Here is an 18,812-nt window from a genome sequence, read left to right on the forward strand (position 1 = left end):
AAATTCATCCAAACTCACACAGACTGGGCGAGCCAGACCGCTGTGATCAGGCCAGATTATCTATTAGAATACATTAACATTGCATTAACATGTCAATAGGCCATCACAGCTGACACTCTGCATAGAGCAAAGAGAGGGAAGGGCTCGGCTAAAAAAAAAAAAAGAAAAAAAAAAAGGGGGCTTTGAACTCCTCAGCCTCCCAGTGAACTAAACAGTGGTGCCTGTGTGCATATATATATATATTCTAGTAAGTGATAGGTTAAAAAGAAACAGCTATGATTGAGACAAAATCTATCAACGCTTCAAGATATCATGATGTTGTTGTAATTTACTGTTACACAACTGATGTTTCAATGCATGCTAGGAAGGAGATGAAAGGGAGACAGAAAAAATGCCAAGAAGAAAAAGATGTCCATTTCCATCGTGGCATTGTCTCTTTTTGTTTAAAAAGATGAAAAAATAAGGATAAACTGTACTAAATGTGTGACCACTGATTCAATAAGCCGAACAGCCAGTCAGGCACATGCTCACAGACGGCCTTCACCACTGATTCCACAGACTCAATCAGTGGAAGAGTGGCTGATAAAGGCTGAAACGGTGCCAATGATTCGGGACACACCACAACATTTTCGGGCTATGGTTGTACAGAGACCTCTAATGACAGCCAAATGCCTCCAGGCGGTTTAATCCGGCTGGATGTGTTGGGGGCTGTTAGATTACTGGCAACACACACACAAAAAGAGAGACTCCATTTGATGCTGGACGCGTAGTCCGGCATCAAATATGGTCTCACTCCAATAAAAACCCAAGAGTGGATTAGTTTAACCATAGTGAGTCATCCAAGCATCAAGGGAATTGAAATTTGGTTGATGCCGTAAACCGAGGACAGTTACATCAGGGAAACTGTTGTTTACTTTATTCACCTGCAGTTAGTTACGGCAGACTGAGCACTTCCAGCGGCACTCTGTGGCGCTCAGCAGACGCCAGGCTTCCACTTCACCGTCCTCTCTAATTGCAACCTAAACTGAAACGCTCGACTCAAGCACCATTTCTTTTAAAAAGGTGAGTGCATCGGCAGATGTCTTAATGGGAAATTGCAGTTGAGTAACGCTTCCTCAATACAATGCTGCTGCTAAACCAGCATGGGGAAAAAAAAAGGAAACACAATTTCTATAGCGTGTTGATAAGAAAAGGTGTTTTTTTTGTTTGTTTTTTTATCCTAAAAAACAAAAGACAGTTGAATAATCTGAAAAAGAAGTGCAAACACAGCTGCATGGCATGTGCACACAAGCGATGCAGAGCTTTGCCTAAAGGCATTGTGCTGAAATGTGACTGTGGATGATGTGGCAATAACACAAACTGTGTTTTTGTACTCTGCTTGACCACTGAAAGCCAATCACATAGAGGTGAAAGACATCAGTGGTCATATGACACAAAATGTCTTTTTATTTCTGGCCAGTTTGATCACCAAGTTCTAATTTATTACCAGTAGAACTAGAGGTTTTGATTATATATATATTTGATTATACATTGATTTTAATTGACAGATTATCATTGACTCAAAGTGTTGAATATTTAAAAAAAACCATCTACATTGCTAACCTAGAATGAACCAAAAAACCTTCTGTATTAATTTAGTAATGGGAACAACTGTAGAATTCTGTTTGTGTATCCAGTAAATCTTCTGACAAATGACTATATTCTGTGTTAAATGACTGAATCAACTATCTTTTTAAAAAAACAAAAATCTGAAAAAGTTTTGTGTTTTTTTTTTTTTTTAATTGCTAGCGTTCACCATTGTTGGTGAATCAAACAATCATGATTTTGGGGTCTTAATCGTACCTTTGCTCTGAGGGGGATTCTGGGTACGATCGCGGAGGATGTTGATCTGATGCACGGCTCCGAAAGGCTCAAAAAGCTCTTTAAGTTCTGTTTCTGACCAGGCGCGCGGGATCTGTCCCACAAACATCTTGATGGAGTCTGGGTCTGGCTGGTCCAGGTGTTCCAGCGACCCGTTCATCTTGCTGCCGTTTCCGTTGCTAAAAAACAAAAAAAGTCCATAGTTAGTGTACCACAGTCTAAGCATGTCAAAACTTGTTAGAAAATAGTTTCTGTGCAACATCAGTCATGTTTCTGGCCAACTGGCCAACTGGTCAACTCTGTTTTTGGTCTCCAACAAATCCTGGAGGGAAATATTTGTCTCTTTAGCTCCTAAATCCTCAATTATGTACACAGACTAGTTGCTAACTGTGCCCATTTGCCATTTTGTGCTGAGCAAGTAGTTCAGCAGGCTTTAAGGGCTTTTTCAATGACAAAGAACCAAAGACAATACCATGAGAGCGCTGAGAGTGACCGGAACGGTGAAGATGCCGTCTGGGCGGCTAAAATTAATGAACTGAAGCTTGTTACAAAAGTTTGTAAAGCTGGGTCAGAGTAAGGTGTGACACCTCTCAAATTACACAGTGTAATTTGATACGCTGGTATTATAAAAGCATTGATTGTAACCACTTGTACGACTCAATGTAAAGATGACCACTGAATCAGTGGTCATCTTTACATTGAGTTCACTGGATTTCACCAAGTGGGACTAAAAAAAGATGAAAAACAAGGATGACTCAACACTGATTTGAAAGATCAGCTACGTGGGTTTTGAGAAACAAATTATCGAAATAGATCCGGTTATTCATTTCAGACTGGTAGAACAATTGAGTTCCTAAAACATCAATCACATGACTCAATGGAAGCCTCTGAAATGAGAAACAGTTGTAATGACAATTTACGGAAATCAAAATCATGTGCTTGACCAGACTAACGTTTGGTTTCATTTGGGGCTTCAGCCACGGCAGACAGAAAAAAGGACGTGTGGAAACATCCAGAGCATAACCACGACTACACACTCAGTATTTTTTGGGTTAGAATGAATTAAATTAAACTTGTAGGACTGCACTGTGTGTGACAGCTTATAGGCAGGCACTGCATCATCTCGTGTGCATCCATTTCCTCTTAGCTAATGTTTAAAGCTAATGTTTAAATATAATGCGATCCTTAAAGCCACACAGACAGCCTGGTGGAATCCTGTTTAATAGAAAATGGTCAACGTAAATTGAAGATATTCTTCAATTTCACCCATTTTAGATAAAAATCAGTCACAATACACTGCAGCAAGTTCCAGTACATCTGAAAAATGCACTGCTAACAGTGTTTCCTTCCCCGGGTAGACTGCTTTGGGGCGACGGAGAGAGGGGGGCTGAGCCAAACTCAGGATAGACTCAGCAGCCAGACATTTCTCTGTTCTCTGTTTTCAGCAGGAGGGGAGGAGATTGACACTATAATGAAAATATCCACCTTAAAAAAAGGTCAGTCCACCTTCAGTTGGCCTGGTCAGGTTAGGCTAACCAACTGTCGTCAACTTTGGTGCTAATAACCTACAGACTATAGACTTTTCTTGGTCTTTTATTAAGTGGCACAAATGTAGCCTGAACTGAACATTTACTGCCAGATTGACAACTTATTGCTAACCTTTCCTCTGCTGCACACGTATTCAACGCCACTTTTCTGCTGCTCGCTCTATTCGCTCAACTACACACCTTACACACTAACCTAAAAAAGGAGCCATACTACTCTTACAACACCACCTTTAAGGTAGAAGTCGTCTGGAAAAATGAGGAGGATTTTGGAATTTGATGCACTCGTCAATAACTTGTCAAGTCCTACAATTCATTAGTCGTCCTTTTATATTAATGATCATGTGAAGTTGTCACATCAGCCCTCATACTTCTGAATATAGGGGAAACATTACATACGTGATGTGGGTCTGTTAAAAGGGTAAATACACCAAAGGGAAGCCCAGAGGTTACAAAAACATGCTAAACCAGTTTTTACTTGAGCGTACTTTGTCTGATGTCAGTAGAAACAGGATATGAAAAACAGCAAACTTACAAATGTTTCTGGCTCTATCTTTTTATTTGTATCTGCTCTAGTTTAGCTATTTACTTCTGTCAAATGCATAGTTTTGCTCAAAATGAGTAATAACTAAACTGTATTGTTTTTGCCACTCAGTCAAACACTTACACAGCTAATACAGTCAAATCAAGACCACAAAACATAAGAGAACATGAACTTTTACATGTGGACGCTAAAAAATAACGCTAAGATTTAGGATTTTAGCATTTAAAATAATTACATAATTTTAAGCAGAGAAAACCAGAAATAGTTTCATATTAGCTGACACAACTTTACTCAATTATTTTTGACAGTTTCCACATAATCAGTGAATGTTTGGAGAATAACTGTTCGGTCATTTTCACGTTTTCAAAGTGTAGGTGTGATATTATTAATCAAAAACAGGGTTAAACTTGATATATTTCCATTTCTAATCAAGGAGTTAGTGTGACTATTCAATATGTAAACCTGTTCAAGTAGATGAAACAATACGCTGTTTACCATAATAGACGGCGTTAACGATTCCGAACTGCAGAGTCAACAACATATCGAGCAACAATCTGGGTGTTCGCGAGTAGAAAAGCAATGATGGGAGATAAGTGAAATACTAAATCGTGCCATTTTCCTTAGAGGCGAGCCTTAGGGACAGAGAATCAATACCCACTAGTGTACCTGCAACTACAGCACCTTTGTCTCACTCACACACACACACAAAATCAAGCTCAGACACATTTCCTGACAGATGTTGCAGCAGAGCGACTGGAAACTAGGACTGATGCTGGAGCTACAGCCATCCACTAGTTGTTAAGGCGTGGAAATCATGTTAAGCATAAAGCATCAGTCCCAACACACACACACGCACACTATACGACCACAGACAATCAAGAAAGGCCAAGTGCAACACACACACACACACACAAAAGATGGAGTTTGGCAACTGCACAGCTCTCCAAAAAATTCTTGATGACAACATTGTAAAAGCAAAACTGAAAAACGAGATACACCAACATTAAAAACAAACATTTTTTCCACACAGACCTTTGGACGCGAGCCATCCATCTCTTGCAAATTGAGCCCAGCCGTTCAGCAGAAACACCAAACTCCTTGAGGGACTTAAATGACATACTAACAAATCACACTTTCAGGGTCTTTTTCTTCAGAAATCCAACTCCACACCTCGATATGAAGTGCTAGTTTCTTTCTTTCTTTCCCCCCCTCCTCCTCTGTGGGGCTGTCAATACATTTGAATGATGAGTTATAAAATACAGGAAAAAAAGTTCCACTGATACAAAAGCTTCTCTCCACACAAACACAAATACACATAGGGGAAAAAAAATAAAAATAGGGGTGAGTGGCCCCCCTCCCACCAGCTCTTGACAGCTACACGAAAACAGCACTGCGGAGCTCTAAAAAAACCACAGAGAATCGCTGGTTAGCAGGCAGAGATTTTGCGGTGCATCTCCTCAGGCGCTTTTGGCGATGGTACAGAGAGTAACCTACAGCTTCTTCGCCCAGCATGGGGGAACAATCACATATTGTTCCCCCCCATGCTGGAGAACACTATTCACCGTTCCTCCACAGCACAATGGGCCAAGTCAGAGAGATGCTTCGGAAACACGTCGAAGGTTACGTCTGCTAAGGCCACGCCGCTGGTGTGTGTGTGTGACACCATTTATCCAGTTTTTACCAGTGGCACCCAGTTGCCATTTTGCTGAGGGCCCTTTGATTAAAATCTTGCTTTAGAAAAAAACCCCGGCAAAACTCAACTGACAAACTGTATTTGTGTCACAGCACTCGAAAAAGAATGAAGGCTAAAAAAATCTGTCTCTTTTAGATTCATTAAACTCCTGCTGCTGCAAATTGTCTCTTCTGCTTAAATATATTAATAAATGTTATTTTAGAGGCTGACTCTAAGCCTGTATGTGACAGATAATAACCACAATAATACAGTATCTGGTGTTGAAATACACCTCCATAAAAATGAGAATTTTAACTACTGCAAGAAAAAAAATGTCTATATGCTATTTATATTCTTCCAAGAACTTCAGTAAGACAAGTAATAAAAATTATTGATTCAACTTGTCTGCCTAAAAAAAGTGATGATATATTACGGTGCTGTATTATACAAACAGACGAGTGCATAGAGAGTAATGTAATGTCACATCAAATGCTATATTTGACCACTCAAGCTGAAACTGGAGGAAAGAGAAAAATATAGCAAAAAAGACAGGAAGAAAGAGACAGATAATAAAAAAATAAAATAAAATAAAATGCCAGGACATTATTTAAATGTTTGGTAGCATTTCAAGTAAGTGGTGCACCAGCCTTAAAAGGGATTGTATTTAGCTACTTTGGTTAGGAGGATCAGTATCTTGTCAGTGAGTATATCCGTTTTAAATTTCAGCTGCTGATAAAAGTGCTATCTCTGACTGAAACTAGGGTGTCGAGCTCGTCAATCAGCTTTAAGTTCTGTCATTGTCGTATTTGCATTTCAGGCCTCAAACAAGCAGAAAGCCAGTTCAGTGAGTTCAGAGAAACCAGGATGTTGCTTAGGTTAAAAAGGTTGCCATTTAATTTTGTTTTTTCAATGATATGAGCACCGCAAATAAAATTATATTCACATCAAATTGCATTGCAGGAGGCAGCACATAGAAGATGTAAATGCGGATATCCGAAAACTTGTTAAAATGGAAACCAAAACTATCTGACTAGACGCCACTAGGTGTGAGTGAAACTTCCTTTTGTAATAGTGTGAACTGAACCTTTACATCTTCTGGTGTTATATCCTGTATTAAAAGTGACGCTAAAGCATTGTTAGCCACACTAGCAGCCATCATATCCACATAAGCCTCACAGACAAAGCGATTCACCCTAATTCAAAATGAAATATTGCATAAAAGCATAAATCAGATTATCAATAAAGTCAACAAGTCAAAAAAAATGCTGCAAGTGATTTTTGTTAATATTGCCCACCTCCCGTAGTGACAGTAGTGATGATGAAATCTTTTGCTGAGCGCCCCCCCCCCCCCCCCCCCCCACAAACATGCCTCCATGATGTGGCAGCTCATCACGCTCCAAGACGCCCTGCAGCAGCTGACGAGTCATTTAGAGCCAGAGCTGCGACAGTTGCATGCTGCGCCGCCCATAAAACTGGTGATTTATCTGGACCATGTGTCCCGTCCTGTTGGTGAGCTCTGACCGCACAAGTATGCCAGCAACACCTTTGCCGTGCCCGTAATAGACAGCCGGGACGATTTGCCTGGTAATACACATGATTTTTTGAAAGCTCAGCGTTGTGCGCTTGGACGTTACTCATCCCTTTAAATCAACAGGGGTCACGGCAGCAACACATGTCCCGTGATGTTGAGTTTCGTCACCCCTGCTGACAAGGAAACAAACCCTGCCATGTTGTTAAAAATGCATGACATCAATGTATACTTGTAATAGTTTTTATTTATCAGTGTCATGTAGTACTTGTAATGTCAATTAACCTACCGCAATGCTACTTTAATTAAAATACCAATCAAGCAAATCCTTTTTTTTAGGTCCATGTTACACATAATGCTGACTGAGTCTCTTCCTGTTATGAGTAACAGACTGAAAAGTTGGTCTTTTGCCCCCCTGGCTGTTTTGGAAACTGACAGCACACCACTGTTGTCATACTTTATTGTGGATCTAAAATTAAAAAAAAAAAAAAAAAAAAAAAAAAAAAAAGAGGGCCAAAGTTCACATGAACACACATAATGCTTCTGCAAAAAGAGGAAAATCGTTTAAGTGAAACAGCTGTTTGCTAGTGATTCCCTAAAAAAAAAAAGAAAGAAAAAAAATCACGAGTTGTCTTTTCTTTCAGGAAACCAAAGAGCCTCATAAGCTGATTCAACAAGACACAGAACGCCTCTAATGCCTCTGTAATATCTTCGACAGCTGTCAAGAAGAACACGTAGCCTCTCTTTTACCTCCATCTATTATCTCTGCTACCACCAAAAAATAAGAGGAAGAAAAGAAAGGAAGCAGAATATTCTTTGACAGCTTGAAGGTTTCACAAGTTTTAGTTGAAACTGAACTGTCCTCCTGACAGGCGCAAAAGGTGTGACTCTTCAAAACTAGCCATAGAAAACAGGAGCAGGGAACGCTCTGATTGGAACAAAAAACCCAACAAATTATGATGAAGGATGGATGTCGCTTCAGGCTGAAAAGCAGAAAACAGGCGGACTCTCGTTATTTGATTTCCATACCAAGTGGTCGACCCTAATCAGCACATTGTGGTTCTGATGGGGAGTTATTAAGATATTTTCCTCCTGGCATTAGCTCCAATTCAGCTCAATATGGCCTGATTTCATTGCTGCATTTCCCCTGATGAAGACAGACATGTTCAATCAGCCTCTGAACGGGGCCGCATGTTAACAGACGGCCAGCATCTGATGACAAGGTCCGCCCCATTAGCTCCATAATCACACCCAGCGTCCCTGGCGGTTATGGATGACGTTGCTAAAGTAAAGCTAGTGTGAACCAAACGCTTACATATCAAAACCAAATAAACTCTGTTCACAGCCCTGTCACGCTGAGATGGAGCATGAATGTAAATCTTCAGGTGGGAAACCGGCAGCAGCCTTACCGATGCATCTCAAATGAAGAGACAAACAGCTCACTAAAAGCAGCAATTACACTTGATTACTCTGACAGAGTGTGCTTACTGCTCTGACTTAGTCAGTCATCCATTACCCTAACCTGTAATAGGAACAGAACATTTTAACTAATACAAAACTCTCCTTTAGAAAACATGCAATATTTCCTTTTTCTAGTACTGTGTGCAAAAACACTTCCTCATTCCTGACACCCTACATTTTAGATTCTCTGTAGTAAACTCTATACTAAAAAGGTGTAGAATAAAGATTTCACACATCTTACACCAATAATAGATGGACTGCATTGTGGGTCTGTTAGTACTGAACACATCATGCACACTACTTTCATGGTATTGTTGAGGACCAATACTGCATTAAAAAAACATTTCAATCAATTCAGACACCCACATAAATGGCTAACAGTAAATATAATGGACTATAGTAAATATTGAGTGATTTCAGAGACAGTCTATAACTGAGTACAGAGGCTTTCAGCTGCACAACGGCATCAATCCAAAAGAGAGGTTCACTTGTTGTCACATCCCCTCAATCCAATCCATTACCGCTACTCTTGACTCGTCCACTCAAGAAGTGCTTTTTCAACCACACAGCTGATTCCACTTCACATGGACTGTGGACACTGACTTCTAGGTCAGACAAGTCGCTGCATGACCCTGAACGATCTAATATCCTCAAACTTGCTAATTGCTATTCTGTTTTCATAAATCATACGATCAGTTTTATTTTTGAGGCTTCAACACGGCCCTTCGGTGTAGATTTTTTTAATAACTGAGAAGCCACAAAATTCTGACAATTATGTGCATGGTGGGTGCATCTGGTCTTATGTAACCCTGTCCCATAATATCTTTTGTTTGCAAAGCTTGCAGTAGAATTTGTTCAACCTTCGATCACACCACCCCACACTGGAGATAGAGGCCGTAATTATGAGCGCTTCAAGGCTGTGCACGTAAGTCCGGGGACAGCCAGCCAGTCTTCTAATTATTGAAGTGCCAAGCTAGCAGCAAGAGAGAGACAGAGAGAGACAGGTGACAGGCCAGAGCCCTCCTACTGTTGCTCTTCAACATCTGGCTGCATGGCACTCTCCCACCACCAGGACCGCCCTCTCGGCGTGGGGAAGAGAACAGAACAGCTGTCCCGAGCAGCTCCGGACCCGTTGCCAAGATCCTACACCTTGCAACAGATCAACAGCTCCCCGGCTGCCACAAAGGGGATCACCGGGACGCTTAGCTTACTGACACAGCACCACAGTGGTGCTGGCTGCCAGAGGATCATGCTTAAGCCCTGATAGTCACTCTCACTGTCAACAATCAGAAGGATAAATCAATCAAATACAGCTGGAGCGAGATCTAATCCATGACCTCACTGTCTTCAAGTCCAACAGATGCGATATCTGTTAAAACATAATTTAAAAGTGTGTGAAACATAAAAAATCATTCAAATTTGAAGTATTACATCATTTTCAAAAACTTACAATTTTTGAGATCATAATCAGCAATAACAACTACTTTCATTTCACTTCATCTGTTGAGAATATTTCAATCAATTAGTCATTTTTCTGTCTGCAAGTGTTGCAAATACTGAAAAGTCTCAATCATAATTTCCTGAATCTCAAAGTGACATCCTGTACACTAAAAAACCTTCAAAATATGCACTTTTGTGCCCCATAAAACAAAGGAAAGGAAGTTGAAATGTTACTTTCAAAACAGATACTATCGTCACATTTATCACCTAATACCTCAGCTATGATCACGGGAGTTTGTAATAATTCACACCTAACCATACAGACACAGAAAAAAAAAACTAGATTGTGTTTCTTTTTCCTTGATAGTAAGACAATGAAATCAAAGGACAAGGCCCAGTTTGCTGCAAGATAGACATAGCACTCCTAAGAGTGCAACATTTAAATTTTAAACAGTCCTGAAGTAAAAAAAAAAAAGAAAAATAGAAAGAAAGCAGGCTGTGGGTTTTTTTGGTTAATGTTGTTGTCAAACACGATTAGCTGACATTACATCGACATGAGTTTTAATATGAACCTCTGGGCCCACCGTGCATGTCTTATCCTTCCTTGTTTACATGTCCTGTCACAAGATTTCCATTAAGGGCTCAATAATGTAGCAAACCACGTGTTTTTCTCTCGTTAAGTAAGTACTCTGCATCCAACATGGACGGAGGCTCCGACGCCTCTGAGCTAACGGAGCTAGCTCAACCAAATGCTAGCAGGAAAAAAGACAGGGAGGGACTGTGCTACAAACGAGCTGCACTTATACTAGTCAAGTTTCACCCAATATAACACACAAATACCTCGACAATAAACTATATTGATATTAAACTTCCACCAACATTCTCTGAATCAACGCACTTCCCTTTAAACACAGTTTTAACACCTACCGTCTCCTCCGAGTCTCCAACACTACAACTTGATTAAATCTACCTAACAAAGCTAACTAAAGTGCAAAACAAGTAGATGAGGCTATGTTTGTTTAGATAGCACTAAAATACACCCTGTGTTGCTGTTTTTTTAGTAGCTAATCGATGCTGTTTTTTCTGATACCGAAACGTGTGATCTCCGGAAGCACATGTCACTTGACTCGCAGCGCGCCGATAAAACCTCGGCTAGCAAAACTGCGTTTATACTTCCACTTCACTTCTGAGTAATGTGAGTTAGCTGAAAGCCACTGGTTACAAATGATAGTACGTGTGTCTAACTAACTTGTGTCGTTGGTTACGCTAATTATTATCCAAGTTAGACAAACTACTTCCAACTCCAGGTGAGGCGGGTTTGTTTGATTAGCAGCGTTAGCATCCCCACTTCCCAGTTAAGCTAATGTGAGCTAACTCTCTGAACTGAACTCATCTCCACAAACACACACACTCACACTCACACACGCATACATACATGCATACACACTCACACCAAGAGACGATAGGTTTAGCAAAGGCGAATAAGAGGCGGAGTAGTGCGAAAAAACCCAGCGGATTGATAGTTGTATCACTTACATTGTGTCGCCTGAAGCCAATAACCGACTTTCGGTGAGAGGGTGGAAATCCATGTTGTACGCCGAAGTCATCGCTCAAAAAACAAAACAAAACAAAAAAACACGTCTAAATCTAACAATGAGAGGACGTCCGCTCACTCGCTAGAAGCTCAACTCCTGCGAGACGGCGAGAAGACGAAGCGGAGCAGGTGCAGGGAGGGGGCGTCTTCTTCAAAACTGCATGAGAGAGAGGGAGAGAGAGAGAGAAAAGAGGAGGGGGGGGCACCGGTATCCGCCTTATTCCTTCTTCCTAATTTCTCTCTCGTCTCCGACTGAAATAAACTGAGCCGCTGTCACACTGCACACCGAGCTGCAGCACAGCAGAGGCGTGGCCTCTCTAACAAAAAAAGTCTGAAACCCACGCTGCCCTGCTGCTCCCACTGATGTAAAATGACTGTAATATCTCTAAAGGGAGAGACACGTGGTGCTCTATATTAGAGTTTTGTCGCCTATTCTGGTATTTACCTGCTGTGCTATCACCAGTACATGCACATATTCTGCAGTATTTCAAGAAAAAAAAACATAGTAGAGGAGTCAGATCCTGTTCTGAGGATGAGTCAATGGTTTAATGATCCTGATTAGAGGGCCATTTAAAATGTTCAAATATAGCACACAGGTCATTATAATCAAGCGTAATGAGGCCACTCCTGTTTCCATATTTTCCTCAGGAATCCCAATTAGGCAATTCATTGGATTAAAGCATATAAATATGATTTTTTTCCAGTTGGTTACATGCGTTACAATGAAGACAAGTCCATAAATAAAAAGTGAGATGATTAAAATGCTTGTTTTCAGCCCTGCTGTCTTCAGTCCTGGATTTTTCAAGGGTCATAGGTCGTGTTCCCCTTTGTGCCAGGCTGTTGTTTCCCTGGGGGAGGGGGAGCCTATCTTCTTTTGTTGAGCCGGACTTGCAGGGCGAGGCCTCTACACTTTGGGGGGAAAGGTAGGGGGGCTGTTGTCAAGTACTGTTTACCATAGCAGAGGCAGAGGGACCTAGCCTAATTATCAAACCATACAGTATTGCCTCAGCAGCTGCACAATCCAAAAATATTATTCATAGCGAGTGTTAAGAAACATCCCATTTATGAAATCCGACTTAATCCTTGTATCTGTAGAAATTTCAAGGCACCCTGGCACCAGTGCCGAGTGCGCTCTGTTAAACAGTGCCTAAAACAGGTTTGTATGCATAATGTGATATGCGACCTATTTTCCATACATGCAGACAAGCCCACTTTGTAACATGCATTACCATTAAGCTTGAGGGGATGCTATAAAAAGCTAGTCTAAACCTCTCTGGAGAATCAGGTTTCATTAAGATGGAGGAAAAATACAATAATGTCATCCCATCTGCAGCATCCACATATTTCCTTTGACTCAATTAGATCTCAGGGGATGTTATTGAATAGATTTGTTATAAAAAGGAGTAGAATTCTTGTAAAAAAACTGTTCATGTTTCCCTTATGGATGTGTGCAATATATACAGTTCAGTTTTCTGTATGGTACATATAATGCCATCACCCCAATTTATATCTTGGATTTTCTATGAGATGTTGTTGGAGTAGATTCCAGAGGCCGATGGCTGGTTGCTGGCACCTTCTCATACTAGCCTCCTATTCTTAATCTCAGATTATTACTACTGTAATCCTATCATAATCCTCAACACGTACCATGCTTTTGTTGTTTACATCAAATGTTTTCCCCCCTCATGCGGGGGAACTGGATTCTTCCGCATCATCCAGCGTTGAAATTTGCACCCTTTTCATGACGAACTGTACAGTGTAAAAATAGGGCAGCTTCAAACCCAAATGGGCCACATCATATCTTATTGAACGCGTCGCTTTGAACTTGAAGGCACACTTTTTCTTAGCGCTGCCTTTTATGAAAGCATTTGCAGAATGGCGACCAACTAAAGGGCTCTCAAAATGGAGAGAGGGAACTTCATCTTATCATCCTTTCTAGAGGAAATCTATTATGTACTAATATGTGTCAAGGTGTACTAAGCACACATGATAACACCTCCTTATCATGGTCCAGTTCCTGTAAATGTATGCAAATTCCATGACAGATGTAAATGTTTCTCGTCGTTCTGTTAAATATCTTTGATATATTTTGTTGTTTTAACTGAAGGAGTATAGCAAGGCCTGGGTTGGTTTCAGTAAATATCTAATCACACAGGTTTGTCTTTTTCAGTGGTCTATTCAATTCAGAGACAACTGGATCACTGACACATTCATTCCTTTTTCCCTTTTTTTTACAGTCTACACAAGTATGTCAGCCCTTGTGGAACTTTGAAATGCCGGGGAAGGTGATACAAATGACATGAAATACTACAAGGTATTGATTTTGCTATTCCAATATAAAACTAAACCATAGTGGATTAGTTTTATATCCTCCTCCTGATTGAATCGTTTTTGTCTTGTGAGGAAGGGTTTGATATGAATTACCAAATTCATTCGATTGAAATACATTCTGTTCGGTTCGGGGTTACAAAACCCCCCAAAAAAACATACAGGGACACCAGAAGAACACTGTCCTGCTCACAGTCACAGCATGGGAGAACGCCTCAACTGGAAACAATACACCCTATGACAATATCCAGCCCAGACAAAGAGGCAGTCCAAATACGGGCTGCTCCACAAAAGCTAGCCCAGATTTGAATGAGGGGCCAAACCCAACGTACCTCATAGGCAGGTCCTCATTCCTAACAGAGATCCCGGCCGCAGAGGGGGGACAGCGCATGCTGTTGGCATACAAACTCTGCACCAGGGCCAGCTCAGAAGAGTGTTCCAACATCGGTGCTCTGGAAAAATCCACCCGGTGTAATGGACACTTTCTTCTCTTTCCCTCTTTCCTCTATGTGTTTCTCTCCTGTTCGCTGTCTCCCGCCCACTCTTTCTCCTCGGTTTTGTGCAGCAGAGCGTCGCCCACCCCCTTCGCTGACTGGCGTGGCTGAAATAATCCTCTCTGACAGCTCATCGTGCGCTAATGCATTGTGCTGCCTGCGGCAGCCCAGTTTGCAGGCTGTAAAGCTGTGGCCACAGTGGCACTCTTGCACTAATTGACACCCATATTAGGAAAACTTCAGGAAATTGGACATGGATGATTTATTTCTACTGTCAGATTGGGGAAAATTAGAGGAAACATCGACACAGTTGCCACAAGATCTCATCCACAAGCCCTGGTTTTGTGGCATGTTGGCATGTATTTGAATCATTGAACTGCTCCACATACAGGCCAGAGCAAATGGGCTTATGAAGCCTAGTACCATCATAACTGTGCCCATTATAACCAATTTTATTATTAAACATTCGACTCATCACTGAACACCTGTATATTCTGTCGGTAAACATTTCAACCATCCTCCAGTTAGTTCCTATGCAGTTCTCTGCCTAACATCTGGATGTACTGAACATGTCACAGTTGTTCCACTAGTTGGCTGATATGAACCAGTGGATGACAGATGGCAAGCTTTCCTTTACATCATGAAGTTATTATTGCACTGGAACGGATTTAAAGAAAACCTGATCTAATATAAGCAAACAGCATAAGCATGAATACTTGTTAAATAAGAACAGATTACGGTCTCATCCTCTCCAGGATGCATAGTTCACCATTTTAGACTGCAGTTTATCTACACTGGAACTGAAATACCCGCAGTGCTTGAAAGTTAATTTAACTGGCTGTGAGTGTGTTATCAGCCCACCTGTGTGCCTACTTAAAGTATTTCAGAGCATAATGTACACATACTCAAATAGCATCTGCCTGGATGTAATTCTACAGCAATATCAAAGCTTGGATATAGTCCCTCTACTCTTTAGATGACGGCAGGATCCACAGCATGTTGCAGAGGGCACGATAACCTCTTTCATCAAAAGACGTCTATCGTCCAGTGCATCTAATTTGCATTGGACGAAGCCCATTTGCCTATGGTCAAGACTTTATAGTTAGGAATATTATTTGTGAAACTGATGAACACTGTGCAACACATATTCTCTCATTTTGCTGCCATTATTACATCAGAAATTTTTAGAGTAACTTGCAAAAGTATTCTTCATATAACACCCAGGAGAAATTAAATCTAGGTCTCCTTCTCCCATAAGTGTTCTGTCCCATTAGAGTAACATGACATTAAGAGGGAAAGTCATCTGAAACAGGGTCATGTGAGTGTGTACTGGTATCATGAGTGAGAAGACAGGCATGAAGGGGCCCCACTTCCTCTGATCACAGCACAAAATCTTCTTCATTTCAGCCCTGCTCCTTCTGCTGACATGAATATTTTAAACACTGATGTTGAAATCCGGTTCGTTATGGTATGTTGCTGCTTAGTATGAATGTTAGTGCCACAGGCGCCATGTAGAGCACTGAATAACTGAAGGCCTTTCTCTTCCTGCTCTGATCTACCGACATGTAAGAGCACTACAAATGCACTTTGTGGTAATGTCTGCGCTTTCCGGTTGAAACCATGTTTAAAAAAAAAAGAAGGTTCCAGTAGAGCAAGTTAGTAGAATAGTTGAAAGATATAAGAAATACATCTATAATTCGATGAACTGAGAGCTATAAAAATGACTTTCGCCGTAAGAAGCAGCCACATCCTGTGCACACATCCACTGTAATGTGAAAGCGGCTGTCAGTGGGTCTTAGTGCATGCTGCAGCTGGAAAAAATGCACTCATGCTTGTCATGTAATAAGTCAAATAACAGCACATGTTTACAGCACTGCAGGTGGTGGCCTCGTGATGAGTGAAAGCAACCGTCAGCTTTCCCTTTTTACCACTTGTGGGCTCCCGTGGGACTGATCGCCCAAACAAATTCTGTCTGTGTTTATGCAGCTTAAAACTGAAACTGTTACAGCTCGGTGAACATTGTGCTTTGTGGCGTGCACTAACACCAAATACATGAATTTTAACATTGAAGACGCTAACCTAATGTCACTGCAGAAATGTGCACTTGAATTTGACACATATCATTTGTTTCTATATAAATAAGCAGTGTATTCTGTATTAAAGCACCATTATATGCCGTTTTTTGAGGCTGTATAGATGCATGTGGTTGAAAGGTGAAAAGACTTTAAACTAATAAGAAATAAAGATGTTATCCTTTTTTATGACATACGTGCCACTGTCCTATCTTTACCAGTACTGAGCAGTGAAATTTATGATCCAACAGATGCTACCAGCAAGCTTTGACTGTTCGAGACCTGACACCAGCATGTATGATTGATTGAAGAGGGAGAAAGAGGGAGAGGCCCATAGCCATGAGTGGAGGTAGCCTTTTAGCATTAGACACTGTTTTGATAGAGGTCACTGTTAACATTTTAACTTCAATAGAAAGTCTCATCTTTTTTATCAACAACCTTTGACTTTGCTAGTTTATCGCTGACATGCTTCATTCCATATTTAAGATAAAGTGTTCCCCTCTAATGCTGTTTGAACTGCCTGCTTGCATGAGTGAGTGCATTTCATATGATAAAAAGCTACACCACATTAAAATGTCAGCTTATTTTGCATGGGCAGAAGTCATTTTACTTCCCCTCTTCACTGGTCACACATCATTTTTTCCACTTCCTCTTTGATTCTGTTTCATCGTAAGACACTGAGTAGATTTCCATTAGGGTTGTCTAAGGGAAGCGCAAACTCATGGCAAGAGAGGTCAGTGAGGAAGAGGTGGCACCGTACGGTACAGTATGTCACAAGTTTAATAAGTGAATGAGTCAGGTGTGCTTTCTATCTTTAGACAATATGAACTATCCAAGAGCCTGCGCAATGATCTGATTTATTACAATGATTGTTGTCTAATGGACTGTTTTGACCAAATAAGGTTATGGAGCTCATCAGTGATTGGGTGTGTGATCATTTCCTTCAGTTAAGTGAGGATAAAACTAAAATAATTGACTTTATTGCCACAGTAGAAAGAGAAGCCAATCAATACATGTAAACCCATTACCACTTCAGCAATATAGAAACAATTAGATGATTACTGTCCAAACAAGATTTATAAAAACTTATCAATGCTTTTACTTTTGAACTTTGGCGGGATTTTCTCTCATAGCTGAGGCTCATTCAGAAGCACACCAAACCATGTCCAAGAATATATATTAGTAGTATTTCTACTAAAAGAGCCCCTCCAGTCAATGTGATTTGCTTATTGTTGCTTCACTTTTATGTGTGACCTTCACTAAGCAGAATGATGTATGTGCAGAGTTTGACACTACAGGGTTGTTTTCCCATTCATCTGCTGAAGGGGGAAAACTCTCACTGAAAAAGAGTAAGCCTGTAAATACAAGCATGATTTTATGATAAAACAACCAGTTTGGACAATTGGGTCTATAAAATGTTAGAAAGTGGTGAAAAATGTCTGTTTCCTGAAGCCTAATTTGGCATCATCAAATGTCTCAAACATATTCAGTTTACTGTCATATATAAGACTAAAGAGACCAGGAAATATTCACATTTGAATGACTACAAACAATTGATTATAAAAATAGTCAATGTTTAATTTTCTCAATTGATTAACCAATTAACAGTAGTTAAATGTTTTAAAACCCCCAATATATTTAGGATAATTCAACTTTTTTGTGTAGAAACCACATCAGACACAAATCATTGTAGTATTTATGTCGTTAAACATGTCTGAAGGGGACCTTTAATTAATAATTGGTTAAGCATCAAAATACATCTGGCTTTCTGCTCTAATATCAGCCAACAACCATGAAGCCAGCCAGCACCAGTCTGCTGATTGTTCCCAGAATAAATAGACACAGTAAAGCTGATAAACATCTAGACCTTTTAGAGTTCAGTGTGTAAAGTCATGGATGACTAGTAATAAAACCTTTGAACACAGTTGATGGCAAAACTTTTCACTGGTGCGTTTTTACTTCAAAGAATGGAGAAAGTGAAATCACACATGCGAAAAACCTGCATCATAAACATGATAGTTGGTTGATAACTTGGAGAAACATGTTTTACTGTTTCAGAGCACATTCCCACAGAAATCTACTGTAGGTCTTATGAGCTTCTGACAGGCTGTAAATCTTATTTACAGTCTCAGTCACCTATAGGTCCTTTTATAGTGGGCGGCAATTTTAGAGCAAGAGCTGGTTTGACGAGGCATGCTTGCAAGATAAGGATTCCACATGCATCAACCAAGAGACACCTGTTTCATTTTTTACATTCATAATGTGGCCAAACATG

General features: G+C 40.5%; 1 protein-coding gene across 3 annotated transcripts in view; it reads right to left on the reverse strand.

Moving 5' to 3' along the window:
- The window catches only part of LOC128358401 (CUGBP Elav-like family member 2), a 30,544-nt gene extending 18,619 nt beyond the window's left edge, over positions 1–11,925 (reverse strand). Inside the window, exons 1-2 of one of the 3 annotated variants that reach the window (XM_053318656.1) lie at positions 11,586–11,925; positions 1,843–2,039 (exon numbers count right to left, since the gene is read on the reverse strand). In XM_053318656.1, the coding sequence (XP_053174631.1) occupies positions 1,843–2,039; positions 11,586–11,656 (268 nt within the window). In that variant the 5' untranslated portion in view covers positions 11,657–11,925. Of the gene's footprint in view, positions 1–1,842; positions 2,040–4,980; positions 5,221–6,915; positions 6,956–11,585 lie in introns of those variants that run through there. The other 2 variants (XM_053318657.1, XM_053318655.1) reach the window with 2 other exon arrangements.
- Positions 11,926–18,812: the final 6,887 nt, after the last annotated feature.

Source organism: Scomber japonicus, chromosome 5 (assembly GCF_027409825.1).
Source record: "Scomber japonicus isolate fScoJap1 chromosome 5, fScoJap1.pri, whole genome shotgun sequence".
Lineage (NCBI taxonomy): Eukaryota > Metazoa > Chordata > Actinopteri > Scombriformes > Scombridae > Scomber > Scomber japonicus.